This window comes from Dermacentor albipictus, chromosome 3 (assembly GCF_038994185.2).
Source record: "Dermacentor albipictus isolate Rhodes 1998 colony chromosome 3, USDA_Dalb.pri_finalv2, whole genome shotgun sequence".
Taxonomy (NCBI): domain Eukaryota; kingdom Metazoa; phylum Arthropoda; class Arachnida; order Ixodida; family Ixodidae; genus Dermacentor; species Dermacentor albipictus.
Genome location: NC_091823.1, coordinates 183289835 through 183315046, shown reverse-complemented (window position 1 = coordinate 183315046; position 25212 = coordinate 183289835). Strand labels below are relative to the sequence as shown.

The window sequence follows — 25212 nt, the reverse complement described above, 5'->3', positions numbered from 1 at the left end:
AAAATTATCTAGGATGAGTGCCACCTTCCTCTTTGCTTCATATATTGATTGAACTCCAAGAGCCACTCATCAAAAAATTGTGGCGGTAGTATACTAGTATCCTGACAACACCGCGTAAGCAGCGGGAATCTTATCTCCTGATGACAAATGCAGGGCACTTGTTGCTCCCATCCATGTTGACGCACAAAAACACAGTGAGGCTCAGCATGTTGTGTTTGCTGCCCTTACAGGTGTCTTCTTTGAATACACGTGTCTTAGACGGCAACATCTATAAGAGCAGTCCTGTTTCGTCACCATTGTGTACGTTGGTGTTGTCAACGTAGTTGTCAAGGATGTGGGACATCGTTTCCTCCACCCACTTCTGCTTTGCCTCCATGTCAAGCAAAGCTCCCTTGCCGTTGCTGGCTTTGAATACCATGCCCCTCTTTGAAGTGCTGTACCCAGCCGCCAGCTGGCTGGGAGTCCACATTGTTGATGAGTAAGGCAAACTGCTTTGCCTTTGGGGCCAAAATTGGCCCGGTGATGGGCAAGTTCATGGCAGGAGCACTGAGAAACCACTCGTAGAGGGCCTCTTCCACCTCCTTATAGGCACCTTGACAAACATGTTTGCGCCCGTTGTCTATTGAGCAGTTTTCTTCATCAAACTTCTCTGCTGAGCGGATGATTGTCGACACTGTTGGTTGCGATAGCCCATACTTCTCGACCAAGTCGCACACTTCTTTACCGCCTGCGTAGTCTTTCACGATGCGGCACTTCATTTTCAAATCTATATGTAGCAGTGTGCTTTCTTTTCACCGGCAGTGTCGTGCATTGCCAATAATCAGGGGGCAGATCAGCCGTGTTCTGTTTCGGCAGCAAGTCAAATGAGGCAAAGTAACCACGTGCCGAGAAATGACTTCGATGCAGCCAACAAGGGCGTGCATGAGGGACTTAATCCGTTGGCAGAACTATGCAGAATGAGGGGCCAGGGAGCAATCTGAGACCAGAGCAGTTGGTGCAGTCCATTGGTGTTTCGAAGGGTGGTGCGGCGTAGAGCCATGAGCGCAGCCCATTCGTCTTGTGAGAGGTGGAAGAGCGACAGAAGAGAGGAGCGTGAGACTGGCGATGCAAAGAAAGCTCGAAAAGAGGTGCTATTGTATTAGCGCATTGGGTCAGCGGGCGACGGTGCAGCAGCTCGTATTTCTCATTCTTTTTTCTTTTCAAAAATTTTGCATTCCATTACCTTTCGGCCGGGACAACCAGCAGCCAGACTTCATCGTTACAACTGATAGTGCGGCATGTAGGCATTATAGTAAGCGGGTTATTTCACCATAGAAAACGTGCAAATGTTGATGCTGCAGCTGCTTCTCATTGTCTGTGGAGTTCACCCGCGACGCTCACGGCGCGCCGGACGACCACCACCGCGGGTTCGAGCACTCCGAGCCGCCACGCGTGCAGGGCACCGCGCGCCCGCGCCTGCTCCGGCCCGCTCCGTGTGCCGACGCGCAGCTGCGCGCGTACGCGCCCCGCCGGCCCCACAGCTTAGGGGGAGGCGAGACCGCGCGCGCGCAGCAAGGGAGACCCTAGGCAAAGCTCTCGAGAAGACGGAAAGTACATTTATTACACTGGGAGTCAATACAAACAAATGTTTTAGCATCACGTCCTAATATAAATCTGATTAGACAAAACAAAGCCGAATGGTCGCCGGTGGCCGCTAGAATGGCGCGCCGCGACAGAGAGAGAACAAAGAACAAAGAACCCCCAGCAGTAAGAATTTGCCTATCCTTCGGTCAGCGCCTGCCATCGTGCGCCCCCACAGCAGAGAAAAGGGAAATAGAGAGAAACGACAGACGAACAGATGGGGGCACGATCGGCAGACGCTGCCTCAGGACATCGAGACGACGGAAGAGTGCGCGCACGCCCGCCGAGGCCGGGACCCCGACGAGCCGAAGTAACCATCGGCCGGCGGCGGACAAAGGGGGCCGCCGCCGGCAGAGAGGAACATGTACGCACCTTCCGACGCCCCGATGTGGTCTCCACGGGACCCGTCTTGCGCGCGCTTACCCGGAGTGCACGCAAGCCGGGCCCGAATCCCGCCAATATGTCGGCCAATAGGCGAAGCCTGTTGACCTTCGCGTGGGCGGGGTGACAGCAGAGCGACAGTGTTTTATGACCCGCTGCCACCCCGTCCAGGCAAGGAGGAGAGGGACACGGAGCCCCCGGCAACACAACGCAACGGCTTTACACAACCACCGCGAGAACCGGAAACCCCACATCCCTCCCTCCTTAAATGCTCCCTACCAATGCAAGGCTGGTGGCTCCGATGTCAGTCAAAGAAGAAAAGAAAACAAAGAACAAAGAAATAGTCATTACGTTGCCAATACCGGAGCTATCCATTGGCAGTTTGAACCTAAAATCACCAGCCCCCCCAAAACATAAATAAAAAAAGACATCAAAGTAAGAAAAGCACGTTATTAGAATAAACTAAATAGGGACGTCTGAGGTATACAACAGCAACACAAAAGAAAGCCCACACGACCCACGCTTTAACGTGAACATGCACAATAAAAGCATCCACAGAAGAAAATGTAAGAGCAACAATAAAAGACAAACGCTTAGAGACATAATGACAGTCGGACACAAACGCGGACAAGGGAAAATGACAAAATGTTGGCCTATACAATCAATGAAAACACAAGAGAATAACAAACGGTTAAGAAACTGTTCAGAGAATGTCCGCGCTAAATATCTCCGGCGAGCCACGCGTGCGACTCCAAGCCGTTCTAACAGCGTCCGGCAACGGCCTCTGGTGCCGGTGCTTCTGGCAGTGTCCGCTCCATGGTACAGCCATGATCCGCGCCACTTGTCGTGAGCGCACAGCCCCATCCACAGCACCGCCGTCGCCAGGCTTCGATGGAGGTCGACATCACCCGTTGACGCAACACGGCAGCGAAAACACACGCGAAACATTCCCGAAACGCAAAACACATTGATACACATAAATGACTAACATAAAAGCAACACGAACTATACCTAAGGAAACACATACACAAAAGCAAAACGAAGATGGCTAGGTAGGACACTGAGAAACAAGAAGCCTAACGCAGAAACACTGAACAAAGGGAAAACAAGGACCGAGAAAGACGGATAGCAGCCTGCCTGATTGCAGCGAAGTGGATAGCTGAGAGCTTTTTGAAGAGAAAGGGGCGGCTGATCCAAGGTTGTGGATCCGCATAGGCATGCCTCACCTCAGTATAAATGATTACTCCGTCTGAGTTCAGCCGGACACAGTAAACGTGGTCTTCACTAGCGCGATGACATACGACTTCGACGCTAGCGGAAATTCCTTCCACGGACGCACACTGTTCATCCGCGGCACCAATCAAAATTGACTTCGAATACGCGATGTCTATGTGATGAACAGACGTGGAAGGTTCGGCGATAGACGAAGAGTCGCTCCACGCCGGGCCAAGTCACAGCGCGAATCGATTTTAAATAAAACCTTGGCGCTCTGATGACCGTGCGATACTTGCCGGAGTGGCGCTAAATCGCGTTTCTCCGGCGACTGGGGTTACCACCTTAAACGCAGCTTCCACATTGCAGTGTTAGCGGGTGGCACGCGATCTTGATCGGCCGAGCTCGTTGTGACCCCGCAGAGTGAACCCACCCGGGGCAACAGCGACACACGCTGTATCCGGCCCCGCGCGCCCGTTGCAATACCAGCAACGCTACGGCGCCCGCGCCCGTGCAATACCAGCCACGTTCCAGCGCTCCGCCTCCCTGAGGCCGTCGAAGAACTATTTACAATTATATACAAACGGGTCACTCTGCGGTCCCTTCGGCGCTCTTCGGGCCGTTTGAAAAAAAATAGGAAAAGACGATTCCGACACCCTTTGGTGGGGGTGGCGGGTTTCGTTCCCCCGGCTGGCTTCCCACCCGGGCTGTCCTCCCCGTCATCGCCGCGGGGTAGCGGGGGAGCGTCCCCTTCTGCGCGCGCGACGGAGGGATGTCCGGGGCGCTTGCCTCTTCGCGGAGCGGGCCTGTTTCGTGGCCTTTGTCTCCGCTCGGCTATGCGCTGCCAGCTTTGCCCTCAATTGGTGGTGCAGAAGGCACCACCACTAACCGGTCTTCCTAAAGGTGACAGAGGGCATATTAATAGTGCGTCAGCTATCACGGCTTGAATTTTGCGAGGAAAGGCGCGCATCAACTGAGAACTGCCGGGCAAGCCACCGAGCCGCGCCAACAATAGCAAAACCGAGAACTTCTGCAGAGTTAGCCGGCCTTAGAGGCACTGTACCCGAGCAGTCCGCGCAATTAGCAGCCGCCAGAATGGTAATGATGCTAGAGACCCACGAAAATCCGTCGGACTCACCGAATCGTTGAGCAGATGGAAGGACGGAAAAGTCAGCCCTCCCGGTACGAATCGGCGAGACCTCCGGCCCCGCATGGTCTCCACAATCGATGACGACTGCAGCATCTTGGCGGCCACTTGACTCCTTTCCTCGTCCGCGCTTCGCAGCGAGGAACTTCGAAGCGGTGGTCCAATGCGCTTACCACGCTACTTTTACTGAGGCAAGGTATGACAGAAAGAGTGAGAAGAGAATAGACGAATTCGGCACACGGATGATAGACATGGCTCGGTTGACAAAGCGCGTTCGCAACGCAGCCTCTGCAACGCAGCAGCCCGGACCCTCGGCGGCCAGAGGCTGATTAGGCCCCTGGCCCCACGTTGGGCGCCATTTTGTGGTGTTCACCCGCGACGCTCACGGCGCGCCGGACGACTGAGCGGCGCGCCGGACGACCACCACCCCGGGTTCGAGCACTCCGAGCCGCCGCGCGCGCAGGGCACCGCGCGCCCGCGCCTGCTCCGGCCTGCTCCGTGTGCCGACGCGCAGCTGCGCGCGTACGCGCCCCGCCGGCCCCCCCACAGCTTAGGGGAAGGCGAGACCGCACGCGCGCAGCAAGGGAGACCCTAGGCAAAGCTCTCAAGAAACAACAAAGAACATTTATTAACCTGGGACTCAATACAAACACACGTTTAACCCGCACCGCGACAGAGAGAGAAACAAAGAACAAAGAACCCCCAGCAGAAGAATTTGCCTATCGTTCGGTCAGCGCCTGCCATCGTGCTCCCCACAGCAGAGAAAAGGGAAATAGAGAGAAACGACAGACGAACAGACGGGGGCACGATCGGCAGACGCTGCCTCAGGACATCGAGACGACGGAAGAGTGCGCGCGCGCCCGCGAGGCCGGGACCCCGACGAGCCGAAGTAACCATCGGCCGGCGGCGGACAAAGGGGGCCGCCGCCGGCAGAGAGGAACCAGTACGCACCTTCCGACGCCCCGATGTGGTCTCCCCGGGCGCCCGTCTTGCGCGCGCTTACCCGGAGTGCACGCAAGCCGGGCCCGAATCCCGCCAAAATCTTGGCCAATGGCGAAAGCCTGTTGACCTTCGCGTGGGCGGGGTGACAGCAGAGCGACAGTGTTTTATGACCCGCTGCCACCCCGTCCAGGCAAGGAGGAGAGGGACACGGAGCCCCCGGCAACACAACGCAACGGCTTTACACAACCACCGCGAGAACCGGAAACCCCACATGTCATAACCGATATATTGTTAAAATCAGTATAATTTTAAGTGGGTTCAACTGTGTAACTAACAAAAATTATAACATCACTTGCATAAATGTTGGAATTCTGACAGTCAGATAATTTCAGCTCATGCACAGAAATTCTAATTCTTTATTTGACAATGAAATAGACAGTTTGCTAATGCATGCATTACCCTGGCGAGTTACGGGATGTCATGTGACACCACTTTCCTCATCGTCCGACATGCGTGACGTGCAGACCATCCGTTTTGTGGTGCCCACTGATGCTGCAGTGGGCAGCGCATGCTCGAAGTGTAAGCTCGGCACACTCAGTGTCGTTCTAGAAGCCAGCCATGCTGGTTGCTGCAGCCACCGCTCTACTTGCCACATTCGCCCTTCTCCTGAATTAAATGTAGGGATGATGGCAAGGCTCATGGGCGACTGTCACGTCCTCCTACAGTTTCAATGCCATGATAGGCAATCACACATGGGCAAGTGAAAAATATGTGAGGTCACCTGACAACCTTTCCCATGTGATTTGACATTCGTTGCGTGGGTACCATCGCATAGCTTTTGAGTTTACCGCTGGTTTGATAATCATGTCTGCATGGTTGGGAATTACCTATAGGCTGGCTAAAGTTATGTAATGTCACGTGACTCTTTTTCACATGGTCTGAAGTATGCAATGTGCATTCCATCGCAGAGCTTGTTCGAAGCCCTTTCGTTTGATATCCATGTCAGTATGGTTGGGAATCGTGCATGGGCTAGTGAAAGATATGCAAGGTCATGTGACAGCCTTTCCCAAATGGTTTAACGTTCACTACGTGTATGCCATCGCATAAGTTTTGCAATTCCCATAGTGTTTCTAAATAAATACCCTAGAGGGAAGTGTAGTGCTAATGTTCTCCTGAGCGTTGCCTCAACCTACATGGGAATGTTGGGAAGTACAGGCTTTGGATTGACTTCGATCTCTAGACTATTGGCGTTTGCTTGCGGCGCAGTAAACGAAGCTATACTCAAATATTATCATGTAAAATCTAATTCTATTTCTGCAGCATCTTATATAATGCACAACACATTACGTAAACTTTGTATCACTTTGAGAATGAAGCACGGTTTACCACCAGGGCACACCAGGGTACGCATTCTTCTGCAATTCTGTTCCCGATGTAGCACAAGAGAATAATTATTTATTCATTTTTATAACAGCAATAACAACCATGCATGTACTCGTATAAAAATACTCATGAAGTGTTCATGGAAATAAAAATTTTGTAGTGGGAGAAAGTTTTGCATGTTTGAGAGGAATGCTACAAGTGTCGTCTGCTACGACGCCTGCTTGATGCTAACGCGAGACCTTTGTCACAGACAACGGGCACTTGCAAACTCTCGCTCTTTCAAAATGCTGCGTCGGCTGTCACGATTGCTGAACGCTTTCAAGTACTTTTAAAAAGAAAGCACATCTGCTGCAGTGCTGGCTAGGATGCTTGTGGCCTCCTGCGAGCATGCTTAGTTACATTTTATATTGACGTACCCCTTCTGAAGGGGTACGTCATGCCACAACGCCATGCCATGCCATGCCATGCATGCCATGCATGCCATAGCCATAGCCATGTCACAACGCCAGCAGCTGTTGTGGCATGGCTTTGCACTTGCCCATTTTGCAACAGCAGTCTACAGCCAGGAAGCAGCAACCAGTAAGTTTGTGTTCTCAAAAGTCCTGAAATACGCATTTCAATTAGCACATTAATGAGCAACATGCATGAAGCCCTCAATCAAATTTGATTGTCAACCCACTAGAAGTACAACTATGTCTTGAATCAGTAGTGCCTTCTTTTTCCTATTCTGAACTTTCATAAAGCACGTAACGCTACAGTGCCAACCTAACACATTTAACAAACCAAGGTCAAAACAGTCAAAACATGTTCTTTCAACGTTTACGATGCTGTCACTCTCTTGTCAGGGCTTCGACACCACACCGTGACCCAAACATCATCCCAGCTGCGGGCACAGCACGCTATCACCACTTTGAGCAACAGAACAAAGGCAGAGAGCTTTGCGTTACACTGTCCCACTGCGTGTTACAGCAATTGCGCTTGGAGCGAAACCAAAACTGCCGAAAAGTACCTGTAGACTAGTTCTCCAGTCAACAGAATTCCAATCCGCAGCCTGTACTTCCCATCATTCCCATGATAGTTGAGCGATCGCAGTGCCAGGCTTTCCTCTAGTTATACAGTGAAAGCTCGTTAATTCGAACTTCAATAATTCGAATTTATGGATAATTCGAACTGTACGATTTGGTCCGGCCAAGCTCCACAGAAGTCTATGTATAAAAAAGTCCGTTAATTCGAACGCGAGAAGGTTCCCTCACGGATAATTCGAACTACGCTCGCCTGGCACACGGCCTACTGCCTACACACAAGGCTGTATTGCCTCCGAAACGGAGAGAACGGCGAGAGAAGGCAAAATCGGAAAAAAATCTAACCGACGCGGGGTCAGCCAGAAGGCAGCGGCGGCTGCCGCCTCTCCGTTCTACGTAACCTCCGAGAATTCTTGCCCGTTGCGAATCTCGGAGGTTTTGAAAATCTTGTACAGCTGCTAATGTTGTGCGGAGATGGCACGGCAAGCGCCAAAACACAGTGAATCAAGTACGTCGCGGCTGCGTTTGCAATCAAGAACCAACGAATCAGGGCCTTCGCCACCTTCACATGTTCACCGTCTTTGTCTCGGCAGTCTTCATCGGTTGTGCACCTCTGTTTTCAGCTTAGGAGGTATCGGCCGTCGCGATTCATTGTGACGGTGTTAAGCCTCGGCTAACGTTCGTTTCGGTGGACATTGGTGGTGTGGCACAGTCGGACCCAGAGCTTCGACTTGAAGATGGCGTGTGCCCGCGGCACACGCCATCACTTTCTGACATGCCCTACTGCTTCCAAATCACAGTGTACTGTTGCTCTCCTTCACTTTCGTTAGTTCGAACTTTCGTTAATTCGAACTGAAGCGGCTTCCCCTTGCGGTTCGAATTAACGAGCTTTTACTGTAGCAACATGAAACTCTGTGGTGATTCCCATGTGTTTGACAGTCGTGTCAGTGTGTTTGTGAAACATGTGCGCTTCCGACTGTTGCACTAGTTCACAGGACATCCTTTACCATGTGGTGTGACATGCCCTGCATGAGTACTATCACAGAGCGCCTTCGAAGCCCAATCATTTGATATCCATGTCAGTATGGTTGGTAATCGGGAATAGACTGGTGAATGTTACGTGAGATCTTGTGGCACCCTCTTTCATCTGATCTAAGATGTGCTACGTGGTTATAATGACAGAGTGTGCTTGCTCATTCATTTGATGATATGCATGTCAACGGGGCTTGTAGAAAACAAAATGACGAGATGTCACACGACACTCTTTAAGCCTGTTTTTATCAGCTTTAGAAATCAGCTGTTTGTAGCTGGATGTCCCTTTGTTTTAATGCATGTGAGCAAAGCCATCAAATAGCTGCGTTTTACATGACCTGTTCATGGAATAATATGATGTCTATAACAGCACATTATTTCGATGATGTATTGCGCAGGAAAGGCATTTTTGTTGTCACATGACAATGCTCTTCAAGATATCTCTTCGGTTATGTTCGATTGGTGCAAAATTATCGCATTTCGTCATTTTTTTAACTTCCTAGAGCACCTCCACAAATGCATCTTTACCTTGGAATAAATTAGTAGCATTAGGATAAAATAATAAATGTGTGGCACCTAGATTAGTTTGACTTGTGCTTAGATTAATTTGAGTGGGAAAGCCTGCAGTTGGCTAAAAGCAGAATGCTGCTTTCCTTGTGTAGACTTTTTCGTATGCTAATTTTTTGTGATATTAAACGGGCAACAGTATTTCTTGCTTCCTAATTTGAGGGGTGCAATGTCATAATTTCCCTGCACGTAATGTTGTTTTCAAAAATGTGATAATTCTGACCTCTATTTCAAATTGCCTTTGTTGGTGATGTATGCTTTATTTGGTACAGTAGACTCTTATATGATACTTTGAAGGGACAGGAATATGGCAAGTTCCTTTTATTGAACAGCAGCTTTCTGTTTAACCAAGGTTGGTTAACTTTGTGCCTATCGGTGATTGACGAAAGTTGGCGCCGCTCCTATATCCACTATTTGTTGCCTCGTGTACTATGAATTGTGCATTGCAGTTAGTCTGCCAATGGTCTGCTTCTTGCGCACATTGTCAACTCATTAGACTTGTGATGGTATACCAGTCATGTGGCGCCTGCTCTGTTGCAGACAGCGCTGGTATGCTCAAGCTGTCACAAGTCATTCACCTGCAAGAAGGCTATCACAGAACATGTGCTCAAGGCACACTACAATCTGGTAAGTGGATGCTTCCACCAATTAGGCATAGTGACTGTGTAGCATCTGCATCTCGTTCCATTAAGAAAATGTCAAGTATCGCAAACCGCTGATGCAAGGGTTCTGAGCCACACAATAACCGTGTTGCCAAAACTAGATCCAGGGTGTCTACCAACCAGGAAAACCAGGGAAACCGGAAATTCTCAGGGAAAACTCAGGGAACTTGTGCTTCTATCAGGGAAAATTAGCTGTAATTTTATTGAAAGGGAACGAAAGTCATGGTAATGCTTGTGTCCGTAACAGAGAGGGATTGTAACAAATAGCTCTTTTGACGCCGTTTCTTCGGCTGGAGGAGTTGGCAGTCTACAATCAACGACCAACTTTCTGTACGTTCAATAATTCGGACGACTTTGTGGGACGACCACATCCGCCTTAGAGTCAATGTATAAGAATGTCTGAAATTTCGTACGCAAGAACCCTTCGCTGTCTGATTTTTCACACTTTGTGGTGTGACCACAGGTCCAGAACAGATTAATCAAAGCTACCACTGCCTCCCTTTTAGTTACCTTGCTGCCACAGTGAATGCTAGGCCTAGCTGCTTCAACGTTCGCTATTAAGCTTCTTGCCATTCGGTGCCATGTTCTTAATTGAAAAAAATTCTGCGCCGTAAGCAATGGCACCGACTCCATCATTGTGACCCCCGCAATTAACTTCGAAGCTCGCGAAGCATGGTGCGTTGCATAATGCTGGCTCTTAAAAGTCAGTTTAGCCTCAATACAGAAATATTACGCAGTGAGACATATGCAAAGTAGTGTGGCGAAGCATAATAACAGTATGAAGGGGCAATAGTCACGGGACACAGTCATCACCACCGCCAACCTATTTTAAAGGGACACTAAAGCCAAATACTAAGTCGACGTGGATGTTTGAATAGCATTCCAGAAATCTCGCAATGCTTGTTTCGCGTTAAGAACACACTTAGTTTACGAGAAAATTGCATCTGAAGGGTCCGAATGCCTTTTTTTTTTTAATTCAAATCTCCTGCCACCCTACTGGGCAGTGGTGACGTTGCATACGCCATCACCACCGTTTGCTGCCATCATTGAGTAAAATGCCACCCAACAGACGGTGCTACTGAGCCAAGGCAGAGTGGTCGATTCACTGCTGCAGCTGCTTTTTAATCAAGTGGTGTAGACCGTTCGGGTATCCTGGTACTTGCCAGGCAAGTACCAGGATACCCAGGCAATTGAAATGCCAGGCACTTGAAAACACTGTTTAAGTGAATTTTCAAGAAAATGTGGGTTCTGACAGGTTGACACACTCTAAAAAGGTTAGCAGTGCTGCATGAAATGATGATTCCGTAAGCGAGACAATGTTTGCAGGTAGCGAGTTCCATTCGGCAATAGATAAAACTAGAGGCGAATTTTGATAAGCGTTAGTCCTGGCAAATGTAGGTTTTACTTTATGAACATGGTCTGTACGGGTAGAGATGTGGGGAGCGGGAAGAATATGGGCTCGAGCGAATGCAATGTTGCTGTGGTAAAGGCTATGGAAGAAGGTCAACCGTGATAGTTTCCTGCGCATGTCAAGTGAAGGGAGATTAAGTGATTTCTTTAAGGCGGACACACTCTGATATTGAGAGTATGAAGTTAAGATGAACCGCGCAGCTTTATTTTGAACTGATTCAAGTAGGTTCGTGAGATTAGAGTGATGGGGGTGCCAAATTATTGACGCATATTCTAAAGAAGGCCTGATAAGAGAACTGTATGCGCGAAGTCTAGTATCTGTGTTAGCAAGGTGTAAGTGACGTTTCAGGTAACCAAGTTTTTTGCATGCTTTTGAGGTGATGTGTTCAATGTGAGCATTCCAGCTTAAATTCGAGGTAAACAGGACACCCAAGTACTTGATTGAAGATACTGAGTCAACAGTAATACCGCGTATTGTATATTGGTCAGAGGTAGGTCGAGTTATCGAAGCAAATTTTACGTGTTTAGTTTTGGCTATGTTAATTTCCATCTGCCATGTGTCACACCAGTCAGTTAGTTTTGTTAAATCAGACTGCAACACAGAGATGTAGGCAGGGCAGCTTATTTCATTATACAACATGCAGTCATCTGCGAAGAGACGCATTTGTGAGGTAATATTAGTTGCGATGTCATTTATGTATATTAAAAATAGCAGTGGCCCAAGGACGGATCCTTGAGGAACTCCCGAAGTGACGTGAGTACGGTTAGAAAAGCAGTTGTTTCATTTCATTTCATTTCATTTTATTACCTTAAAGACCCCTTGCGGGGTATTACATAAGGGGTGGGTGGTACAAAAATACAGGAGGTTGCCCACTATCTTATTTTGAAGACAGAATACTCGTTACTTCATCCATGAAGGCAGATGAGGTGGTGATGGCAGCGACGTGGTGGGGAAGGCCGTTCCAGTCTTTAGCTGTACGATGAAAAAATGATGACGAGCAGGTAACAGTGCGCGCGCTAGGGCGAGCAACATTTAGTGGGTGGCCTGTGCGCAGCGATATGCGTGAAGGTGGTACAATGTAAGGTGCGTGGCAAAGCCAGCTGGTGAAGAATTTATGGAATAATGATAAGCTCGCGATACGGCGACGGTGCGCTAATGTGTCCAAGCCAGACTCTACTTTTAATGGTGATACGCTGATATCATATGAGTATGTCGAGTGAATGTATCTTACGGCGCGGTTCTGTATGGATTCTAATGCGTTGCTGAGGTAAATCTGGTGAGGATGCCATATGGGTGATGCGTATTCGAGTTTTGGCCTAACCAGTGTTTTATATGCTAGTAGTTTTACTTGTTGAGGAGCGTTGCGGAGATTGCATTTCAGAAATCCCAAGGTTTTGTTAGCAGATGATATGATGTTAGTTATATGCGAGCACCAGTTTAAATCATGCGTGATCGTAATGCCTAGGTACTTAATAGAGTTTACACTGTCGATTGGAGTGTCATTAATTGTGTAGATAAAGCCATGCCGATTACGGCTGCAAGAAATTGACATAGATTTACATTTATTATTGTTTAGTACCATTAACCATTGATCACACCAGGCTGTAATGTTGGTCAGGTCATATTGAAGAGAAATGCAGTCATTACTATGAGTCATTACTATGACGCAATCATCAGCAAACATACGAATCTGAGAGGAAACATGCAATGGAAGATCGTTAATGTATATTAGGAACAGGAGGGGACCTAAGACTGAACCTTGGGGTACGCCTGATGTTACGGGAAGAAATTCTGAGGTAGTATTGTTAACACTGACGGACTGTGATCGGTTACTAAGAAATTTTTTTATCCATGCTAGGACATTGGGGTGGAAGTTCAAGCGAGAAAGTTTTAATAATAAGCGTTGATGAGGTACTTTATCAAACGCCTTTGCAAAGTCAAGAAAAATATATCGGTCACAGTGTTAGTATCGAGATTTGAGTGTAGATCATGAAGAAATGTAGCTAATTGAGTGTCACATGACAGCCCTTTACGGAAGCCATGTTGCGACGGATGAAAAAAGTTATTACTGTCTAGGAAATTCATTACGTGTGAGTATATGACGTGTTCCATTATTTTGCAAGGGATACTAGTTATGGATATTGGACGATAATTTAAGGGTGAATTACGGTTACCTGATTTGTAGACTGGAACGACCTTGCTCTTTTTCCACTCGTTAGGAAGCGTGCCTGATGACAGTGATTGGGAATACAGCAGGGTTAAATACATGGCAGAGATGCGCTTCGCGTTTTTTAAAAGCTTTGACGTGATATCGTCAACACCAGCTGATGAAGATAATTTAAGATGATCAATTAGTGAGGATATTCCATCTGGCGAAAAATTAATATCTGGCATTGGAGCCATGGCAGCAACAGTGAAAACAGGAAAAGGCACGTGTGGTTCGGTGGTGAACACAGATGAAAATGCATTGTTAAACAGTTTCGCACAGTCAATATCAGGTAAGATTTCACCATCTTTCGAAATTCTGACACCAGGGGATGACTGGGGATTGATAACCTGCCAAAATTTTTTTGGGTTACTGCTGAGCATGCGGGGTAGGTCTGAATGAAAAAATGAGTGCTTCTGTTGCCGGATAGCTATCAGGTAGGCGCGTTCAGATACATAGTATTTTTCCCAGGAGCTAGGGCTTGGCCTCAGTTTAGCGAAGCGAAACTGACGTTTCTTTTTGTTTTCCAGTTTCTTTAGTGCGTTAGTGAACCATGGTTTATTGCGATTAGAGTGAAGTAAGGTGGTTGGTATAAACTGCGCAACGAGGTTAGTCATCTTATTTTGGAAGAGTAACCAGTTTTCTTGCATTGAGCGATTTTCAAAACCTAATTCAAATGATTGATAGAATGCAATTAGTTCGCTGTTTATGGTGGTATAATTCCCCTTTTCATACAGGCGAATTGTTTTCTGATCTGAACGACGTACTGTAGGTGAAAATGAGAAAACAGCATGGATTACTTTGTGATCACTTATTTCGCGTAGGTAGCTAATGGAGGACATGCTTTCAGGATGAGTCGTTAGTATGAGGTCTAGTATGTTAGCCGAGACATGAGTTGCACGCGTTGGCTCTGTTATCATCTGGGATAGGTTAAAATTAAGGCAGATATCTAAGAATTCTCTAGCTCCTGTCGTGCTAGTAACTGTGCTAGAATAATTTGACCAATCGATATGTGGGTAATTGAAATCCCCAAAGAGCAAGATGCAAGCATTCGGGAATTTTTCTGTTAATTGGTTCAAGGTGTTATTCAGATGGCGGGGGAAGTCAGGATTAGCGTTGGGGGGACGATAACAGACGCCAAGAAGTAGTAGCTGCGGATTAGCGCGAATGATAAGCCACACAACTTCTTGAGACTGAGTTGTTGAGACTGATTACTTGAAATCGGTTCGTTAGGAACTCCTCAATCCATCGCGTCGTGTTGTAGTCAAGCTGTAGGTTTCTAACTTTCAGTTTTAGTCGATTATGAGGTATTCGGTCGAAAGCTTTAGAAAAGTCAATAAAAATGGCGTCTGTACTAATCAATCTGTGCAATGAAATGTGAATATCTGTTACAAGTTCATAAAGTTGCGTCTGACATGAGCGATTTTGGCGAAAGCCATGTTGGTTATTGAGGAGCAGGTTATTATCGTTAAGATAGGCTATAATGTGAGAGTATAGGATGTGTTCCAGTAATTTGCAGCAGATAGATGTCAGTGATATAGGTCTGTAATTATTAGGGTCTGCTGTGCCACCAGATTTAAATACCGGTATCACTAACGCTGATTTCCAATCTTCAGGTAGGCACCCTGTATCGAGCGATTGCTGAAATATTAGAGATAATAAAACTGAAGAGTAGTGCGAGGTTAATTTTAGAAGTTTAGCACTTATACCGTCAGGACCTGGACTGGTTTTATGAGGAAGCCTGTCAATGGCACGAGAAACACCGTGTTCCGTTATTATGATGGATGAAAAAGGGAATCGAATAGATGGTTCTTCAAGTATGTGAGTGTTATCAAGTGGCAGTTCGTTAGTGAAAACTGCAGAGAAGCATTTGTTAAATAGCTCAGTGCTATCTTTTGTGTTGAGCACTGCTCCGTTTTCGGAAAGTAGTAAGGGAGCAGTGTGATCTGCTTTTGGGTTTACTACTTGCCAAAACTTTTTGGGATCAGTTTTTATCATATTGGGAAGGGTGCAATTAAAAAACTTGTGTTTAGCTTCGACAATTGTTGTTCCTGTATGGCGTGCTATGGTTTTGTAATTTTGCCAGTCTTCTGGAGCATTTGTTCGGGCAGCTTTTCTGAACGCTCTTTTTTTCTTGTTTATACACTTCTTCACTTCGCGGTTAAACCACGGATCGTTCTGCCTTGAGCTGATGGTCATTCTTGGTATGCATGTAGTTTCAACTTCTTTGAGTTTATCGCGGAACAAGCTCCAGTTATCGTATACCGTTCTGTTTTGAAAATTGTTTGCAAAGTCTGCTGTAAATGAGGCTAACATATCAATCATTCTGCCAGTGTCGGCGCGTGCGTAGTTGAGAATGTATTTTTTCGCTTTATATTTCTTGGCAGGTTTCAATGAAAAGGAACATTGCACCACCCTGTGATCTCTTAATTGTTCAAGCACATGTGTCGCAGCAAGGTCTGGATGATTTGTTAAAATGACATCTAGTATGTGATCACCCCGAGTTGGTTCGTGCACGACTTGAGTTAAGTGATGAAAATACAAGGTTTGTAGAAAATGAAGACACTCAGATCTGTTGCAATTATCCTTTAAGGAAGAGATTGACCACTCAATACCTGGGCAATTAAAATCACCCCCTAATATTAGTATGCATTTTGGAAACTGGGATAAGACCTGTTGTAAAGCATCATTGAAAAAATGAACAAATTCCAAACGGCTATCGGGTGGACGATAGCATGCACCAATGACACATTGTGCATGTCCAATACGTGCAGAGACCCACACTACTTCAAGAGGAGAGTCGTGTATCACTAGAGACAGTTGATAGTCATCTTTAATCGCATGCTGCACTGCAGATGAACTTCGCCGCTTACCCCTCTAAATATGATCGAGTGGAAAAAATACCAGCACAACAAAAGAAAGGATGAGAACAAGAAATTTCCCACTGAACAGCTGTGATCCATTGCTAGCGTTGCTCCCACTGATGAGGCTTTGCGGGAAATGATTAGAACCATATCGCCGGCACATTTTCGCCGGTATTTGAGCCCCCTACCGTGCAACAATTCTTCTTCCTGACATTCTTTGAAGCTTTGGCCACTTACACATGCGAAGGATGTTGCTTATTTTGCTCTGAAAACGTGAACAAGACAGAGAAGCACGATAAATTACGCAGCAAACTACGGTGCACGGCTGGCTCCTTTCCCGAGTGTTCTGCGCAAGGCCGCCACCAGTGACGCGACCATCAGCGTGCACTACGTGCATAACCAAGTAATGGATATAATTTTGGCTCCCCCTTCCTTATAACAAGGTCTTACTGTCGCCATACATACAACGGTACAATGAGGTCTTACTGGCCCTTGTTCCTTGCTATTCGCTTTATTGGAAGTGTGCCTTTCACGTGGTTTTGCATTACGAGCTTTGTAATGCATCTGCTTGTACTTTTGTCCCGAGACGTTGAGCTGAATCCTGGACCTCTGACAGAGGCTCAGGTTGCAAAGCTCATGAAAGTTGTTGATGTCATTCCTCTAATTCAAGAAAACCAGCAAAAACTTTTGAAGGAGGTCTCAGTTATCCAGTCAAATCAATGCGAATTCACGGAGAAACTAGATTGTTTGGCAACAAAGCTATCCAAAGTAGAAGAAGAGATTGAGTCCTTCAGAAGCACACAGACAGCTGTCACGAACCTTCAGTCGACTGTAGAATCTCTGACAAAACAAGTTCAAACTTTGTCAGGAAAAAACGACGACTTAGAAAACCGATCTAGGCGACGCAACCTTGTTTTCTATGGCATTACGGACACTGAAAGGGAAACCTGGGATGAGGCAGAAAAAAATATCTGTTTGTGTAGGGATCTGCTTGGTGTGAGCATCAGTCACAGTGATATCAAACGCGCTTACAGGATAGGGCGATACAGCACGCAAAAGCCACGATTGCTTTTTCATCCTACAAAACTAAACAGAAGGTCTTGCTTCAAGGTCGGAAGCTTAAAGAAACAACCTACGCTATGAGTGAGGACTACTCCGCGCAGGTTCGCTTAGAAAGAAGGCATCTAATTTTATTCGCCAAAAAGCAAACTCACCCCTTTAAGCTTCGGTTTAACCGTTTGAATATTGGAAACAGCACCTACATCTATGATAACGAGGCAAAAGAGGTAGTACAGTGCAAACCAGCAAACCCACGAAGTTGACCGTTCTGCGCATGACAAACAAAGTTTGCAGCTTATAATTATTAACTGTCGCAGCATAAAAAATAAAGCTGACGAGTTCACGCTCGTAATTTCACTGCATTGTCAGGACATTATCATTGGCACTGAATCTTGGCTGGATGACGCAGTTTTAAATGCTGAAGCGTTCCCAACAGGCTACACGGTTTATCGCTCGGACAGGACACAGAGGGGGCGTATTTCTACTTGTTTCAGATAACTTGCAGAGCTGGCCGATCGATCTTTGCAACACAGACTGTGAGCTTGTCCTGTGTAAAGTTGCCTCACAAATTGGTAGGACAATTACAATAGCTTCGTTCTACAGGCCACCTGGAAATGACAGTACAGCTATATCTAGCCTGTCTGAAGCACTGGCGTCAGTTTCTTCTGACGTTGTTCTACTGGGGGGTGACTTCAACCTACCAGACGTGTCCTGGGGCGGCAGTCTGCCGACTTATTTTTCAAACTCATCGTTGCATTCTGCATTGTTGGACCTCACAAGTAGCTTCAACCTGACTCAGTGCGTCGAGTCCCCAACCAGGGTTATTGCTCTGTCATCCAACAACCTCGATCTCCTCTTCACAAATGAAGCTGATCTGGTGTCTCCACCTATCTACGTTTCTGGTATCAGCGACCACACTGTCGTTTTAACCAGCGTTTCTTATCCACACCAAAATAGAGCTCGGCTTACTCCAAAACTTATATACATTTACGGTCAGGGAAACTACCAGGCAATGAACAGTGAATTAACTTATTTTCTTCCGGCTTTTTCACAGGTTTGCTCAGAAAAAAATGTTAACATTGCTTGGAGCGTACTGAAAGATAAAATAGTTGCACTAATTTCAGAGCACATACCATCAAAATTTCTAGCTGCCAAACGTCGGAAAGATAAACCATGGATCACCCCAGAAATCCGTCAACTCCTTAGAAGAACACGGCGTCTTTTTCAGAACCTCAAAAAAAGCAAAATGCCAGTTAAATCTGAAAAATTATTTTCTGTCCAGCAAATTTGTAAATCGAAAATTAGTGAAGCGAAGCGTCATTTCTTCAGTACTTTAGATGCAAAGATTCGAAACAATGACAACATTATATGGAAGCTTGCCAAAAAACCAGGAAAGAGAAAATTGGTATACGGTGTATCACGTCTGACAATGGCACAATAACAAATGATGAATTAAAAGCCACTGCTTTCAACGATTATTTCAGGTCCGCCTTTTCCGCTAATTCAGCGATGAGCAATATCCCTTTACCGTCATGCATCTCAGTTCTTCAGGAAATGCCCGATATCACTTTATCAATTCATGGCATTTTTCAAATCCTTACCAGCCCAGACACAAACAAAGCGACAGGTCCTGACGGCATACCCAATCGCGTGCTGAAAGAATGTGCTAGTTCTCTTAGCAATCTTCTTCATACAATATATGTGACGTCATTATCTGAAGGAATCGTGCCGGACGAATGGAAGTTTGCTCATGTGGTTCCTGTCTATAAGAAAGGACCAAAAAATAATTTAGAACAATATCGCCCAATTTCTCTTCTATGCGGTGCTTCGAAAATTATGGAACACATCGTATACAGCAACCTAATAAGGCACTTGAATTCGCAACCCTTTTTTCCAAAGAACAACATGGCTTTCGCGCCGGATTTTCTTGTGACACACAGTTAAGGGGGGATGAGGGTCTTGAAAACTTTTTTTTTATTTCGTAACATATCTTCCTGAAAATTGGCATGCAGATATATCTTTGAATGCTGATCCCAAATATATATTCAGATTTTATATATCTCATCTATAAATGAAGATATTGCAAAATAATTCATCCCACATAGGTCTTTTCTTACGGGCCATTATGATAATTTCTTAATTAAAAAAACTAGTTTCAAAGAATGGCTGTCATTTCCAAGGGCCCACTGCACATCCTAAAGCTAAAGAAATTTTTAAAAAGTGATCATATAGGTCATGAATGAATAACAAAGTAGGAAGAAAAAAACAATGCGGGAGTAATTAGCTTACATCTGACCTAATTGCTAGTCTAATGGGTTTAATGAAAAATGGAAAGCTTTAGGATGTAGTTGAGGTTTCACTGAAAAAAATGATACCTAATTCAATAAAATCAGTTGATGCAAACATTATGAAAAGTTCCGTAAGGCAAAGGCATTTGATCGAAAAAGCAAAGCTGAGAAAATTGCATTCAAAGTTTTGCTTACTCTGCCACTTTTGTTTACCTATCACATGGAAAAATTTAATGCTTTAGCATGCAGCCCAGTCATTACTGAACACAATAACACCAAACTCAAAGAAATCTGTTCATGTAAAGATTGTGAAAACCTCTGTATTGCATTGGTACTTGGCAAAAAAAAAAAAAAGCTCAGAAAGTCGTCTTTACTTGCTGCGCCGACGTTCATTAGCTCGAACTTGCGGGAAGTCGCGGACTTCTTCGCCAATGAAGTTTTAATGTCTGCGTACTTTTCACGCCCCGCGCACTCCGCGCAAAATACCGCGTCGAAGCGTTGAGCACGCGAGCTCGGTTCAACCGCGTCCGTCGGCACCGAAGCGGCGTTCGGAAACGCCGAAGTCGACGTTAGGCTTAGGTCAGCCGGCTCGGCCGCTTCCGACAACACGGAATCCGAAGCGACTTGCAGCGTTTCAAAAGTTAGCATTTTCGACGGGCTTAGTCCAGGCGCATCCACCGGCACTGCAGAGACTTGCGGTAACACCGAAGTTGACACCGATCGGGACTGTCCGGCCGCGTCCACCGGCGAAGCTGTTGTTGGCGAGCTCACTCCAGCCGCATCCACCAAGGCCACAGCCATATCTCTATGCCACAGCAGCTTGCGGCATCACCGAAGCTGTAGTTCTCGACGATGTAGCGCTCTTATTCCATGCGCGCCTCTTTTTGCTGACTGCTTTTCGCGTGCTTGCTTTCAAGCGCGCGTCTCGCGCCATCGTGACACGCGGAACAAAGACACCAGGCACGCAAAAGCAAGAAATTCCTGGTTAAAAGAGGCGACTCAATAGCCGAAATATCTACAAGAACGATAAAGAAAAAGGCAGAACGAAAAATACAAGAGGAATGCGAAAAATGACGTGCGCGCCGGCGAATGCAGACGACGCGAAGGAGTCGAACAACGCGGCCGCGGGGCCGCGGCAGGCGAAGCATGCGTCACGGCCAATCAGAGGCCTGCGCTTCGGGGAGGCGCCCGCTTCACCCAATCAGCGGCTGTCTCGCGACGATTTCGCTCTTGAGAACGGGTGCTTGGGGTGCCGATCGCTCCTCTGCACGAGGGTCTACAGCGTGCCGAGGGGCGCCAGAATGGAGAGCGGGAAACCAGCTTTCAAACGAGACCAAGATGGCGCCGATCGGTTCGCGTCGCGCGGAGCTACGGCAGCTTGAAAATGAGGCAAATCTTCGCGCTTGGCGTTCAATTTCGGCTCACCGACGTTTCTAAATTGCCGTTTTTTTATACTTCGAGTAGGAATTGAGCCATAATATTTTGTAGAGGCATAGTTGGGACATTAAAGACTTCAAAAACGCAATTTTTGAAAATTGCCATTTTTGACCATTTTTCGCGATTTCAAGACCCGCGTCCCCCCTTAACAGAACTTTCTTTTGACATAACAACTGCATTAGATCAAGGTACTAGCTTTGACTGTTTGTTTTTAGATTTCAAAAAAGCATTCGATCGGGTACGGCATGATTGTATAATACACGATCTTCAGCATTTAAAAATTCCCGCTGACCTAATGAACTGATTAGTTAACTACTTCGTAAATTGCAGACAGATAACAGTGGTAAATGGATGTCGCTCATCAGCTGTTCCAGTCACATCCGGGGTACCGCAGGGGTCTGTTCTGGGCCCATTAATATTTCTTATTTTTATTAACGATATAGCTCAGAACATCCAGTCGAACCTACGATTGTACGCAGATGACTGCGTTGTTTACCGCTCGATAAACAATCCAAATGACAGCAAAATCCTTCAAGAGGACCTTAATAAAATTTCGAACTGGTGTACCACTTGTTGCATGACACTAAATGAATCAAAATGCAACTACATGTGCTTTTCAAGGAAAAAAACTGACGTTTTTACAGGCTAAATAATTCGACCATTTCGAACGTAACAGGAGCCAAGTACCTCAGTGTTCACTTCTCAAGCGATCTTACTTGGCAGGATCACATTGCAGAGATTGCCGTGAAAGGGAATAGTAACACACTAATGTTCTTGGCTAGAAATTTTCATCCCTGTCCTCTGGCAACCAAAAAGTTATTATACACGACATACGTAAGGCCTATTCTTGAATACGCATGCACGATATGGGACCCTTATCAGGACGACCTTAAGTACATCTTAGAGCGCGGACAAAACCGAGTGGCACGCTTTATCACTGGGAGCTATCGCAGATCTAGTAGCGTCACACAAATGAAAATACGCCTAGCACTTACGACGTTAGCCGAACGCCAGCACTGCTTGCGTCTCAAATTTTTTCATAAGATCTCTTACAACAATACTGGCATTAATAAATCAAAATAGATGCTTAACCCGCATTACATATCCCATCGCCATGAACAAACCTTAAAAGTAAGGCCAATGAAGTCAAGAATGAACTTGTTAAAATACTCTTTTTTTCCCCAAGACCATCAATGAATGGAATGCTCTGCCTCAGGATACCGTTTCTAAAACATCAAATTCAGCCTTTTTCAATGAAGTGCTTGACATGTGCTCAGTTCGCATGTTTCGATCTATTCTTTTTTTTTCGCGTTTGCTTGCCTACTATATGTATTTCTGAGTGTATATGTGTTCATATGTTCACGTATGCCCGTGTATGTGTATATATGTACATATAGGCCCTTTTTTTTTCCCCTTTTTGTTTTGAGGTATTTATGCTGCCTGCACTGCATTATTCGTCACCGTGTATTTTGTTATGTAATCTTAATTGCAACTGCTTAACACATGTATTATTTCCCCCCCCCCCCCCCCACTGTAATGCTCTCTGAGCGAATGTGGGACTGTATAATAAATAAATAAATGCATTATAAAAATACTAGGTGTCTTGCAGCAGCTTCCTGTTTTTGACATTGTTGCTGTCTGCTCCATCAAATACACTTGTTCTTTACTGCATTGTTCTTGCTGGACTTGCTCTGCTTTATGTTTTTAACCTTTGTTCAAGTATATATATCTTTTTGCCCATTGTATCCACATTTGTGCATTCATTTTGGTCTGTTTTTAAAGCGAAGCTTTCTTTGCCTCTTCCTTTGACTTTCCCACTGCTGCTGCCCCTGTGGGCTGCTGTGGGCTGCTGGCATGCACACTGCCTCGGGGGGCGGTTCAGAACGCATATATAGATGAAAAGCACAACTAAGAGAGGAAAGGCGACTGGAGAAATTCATTTTCACCCCACCGCGTCGAATGCGCAAAATGCCCTCTGGAGCTCCCTGGGCATCGCCACGTTAGCCTCTTGACAGCTGTAATTCTTCTGTGACTCTCCTCAGAAGCATTGCAGAAACTGGAGTGCTTCCCTTTCTGCTAAGGTGCCAGTCCAGAGGGGACGTAGATAGAACTGTAGGGAGGAGGGAGAAGAGGCAGTTCCCATACAAAGGAGGGGGGGGAGGTGACGTGAGAAGGCAAGCAAACCTTACTACTATATGACGGCAGTTGCGGGGAAACTAGATAAGCTTACATTCAAGGTACGGTACAGTACGTTGCTGCTATTTCTGAAAAAATGATTATCATGGAAGTATGTTAGGCTGACAAACTACGCAGGGCGTGCAGAAGCAGAGTTCCATTAATTAAAGTGCACCGCAGGGTCCAGGTGACTCTACGGAAGCAGTAAACCGTCAAATCAATACTTCTGTGCCCGCCACTTTAGCTCTGCAACTATGGCATTGCTAGAGGCCATGGATTCAATCCCAACAGCGGCAGCCGCATTTCAAGGGGGGTGAAATAGAGAACGCACATGCACTTAGATTTTGGGACATGTTAAAGAACATCACGGTGTCAAAATTAATCCAGAGTGTGCCAATACGGATGCCTCATGATCATGATTATGCCACTGCCTCATGATCTGATTGTGATTTTAGCGTGTACAGCACCATTATCTAATTCAAGTTTAATACTTCTGACATAATGGGATGTGCAATGTGAGGGAATGACTATGCTCAACCCTCTTGGAGGCTATGAAATATGGCGCACAATGCCTCAAGCAAACATCTCTCCGTGTGTGTTCTGCATACTATGCAGACAAACAGCAGTGGTGCCCACAAAATAACATTTAACATCAACTCACCACTGTCTTGCTAGACTAAGTGTCGAAGAAATTAAGTTTTAGCTGTCAACATCACTGCTAATTATCATCAATCAAAGCATCCACCATGGAATGGCGAACATTGTCTAACTGCGCGAGCAAACGAACCACAAAGACAGCGAGGGACAAGGACGGGCGCAGACTTGCAACTAAAGTTTATTCCACAAGGTACACATATAAATACACACCCGACATACACCACTGCGCGTGCGTGAAAAAAAAGGAAAGGTAAAAGAAAAGTAAAACCTTGTATATGCGAAACGCGGCCTACCTACGCTCGTCAATAAACCTAATCTCACTGGTATGTAAATAAACTGAGGTGTCACTGACACATTGTTGTCCCTTCTTTTTAATATGGTACGCCTCGAGTAGCTCTCTGGCTCGGCTATCTCGGCAGCGGCACAAAATCTTTGTTTCCTTCATGATCGGCTTGCACGTGCACGCCAGGCAGTGGACAGGCAGGTGCCCATTCGTGTTATTTCTAATAGACAATTCGTGCTCACGCAAGCGCACATTCACACACCTTCCTGTTTGGCCAATGTAAACTTTGCCGCATGATAGAGGTATCTGGTATACTACTCCAACACTGCAAGCTACGTGGGAAATGGAGTGCTTAGTTCCGCACCCTTGGAAGTTATTTTTACTTCTTTCTATGCGCGAGCATAGCCCAGCGAGCTTGCCGGGAGCCGAGAACGCTATCTCAACTCCATACCGTTTCACAACCTTCTTTAAGTTGTGGGAAGTCTTGTGAACATAAGGTACAACTGTCCGTTTCTTATTTTTGCGCTCCCTTGTGTCTTCAGCAACATTGCCTTCCGTCATTGTCTTCTTAAGCACTGCCTCCACTACTTCTGAAATGACTGATTGCGGGAAACCGGCTTCTTCCAGCCTTACAATCTGCTTGTCAAAGCTTTCCTGTATTTTGTGCGTGCAGGACTTCCTTAAGGCTGATAAGATGCACTGGGTGGCTATTGCCCGCTTTACCGTTTGTTGAACAAGAAATTGTTGCCCTACGATTCGGCTCATTCAAAAACGGTAAAGCGGGCAATAGCCACCCAGTGCATCTTATCAGCCTTAAGGAACTCCTGCACGCACAAAATACAGGAAAGCTTTGACAAGCAGATT

The 25212-nt window shown here is 46.2% G+C and overlaps 1 protein-coding gene across 9 annotated transcripts in view; it reads left to right on the top strand.

Moving 5' to 3' along the window:
• The window catches only part of LOC135918099 (uncharacterized), a 703603-nt gene that overhangs the window by 350352 nt on the left and 328039 nt on the right, over window positions 1-25212 (top strand). For all 9 annotated transcript variants that reach the window (XM_065451754.2, XM_065451756.2, XM_065451757.2 and 6 more), the window contains one exon: window positions 9847-9933. In XM_065451754.2, coding sequence (XP_065307826.2) covers window positions 9847-9933 — 87 coding nt within the window. The remainder of the gene's footprint in view (window positions 1-9846; window positions 9934-25212) is intronic.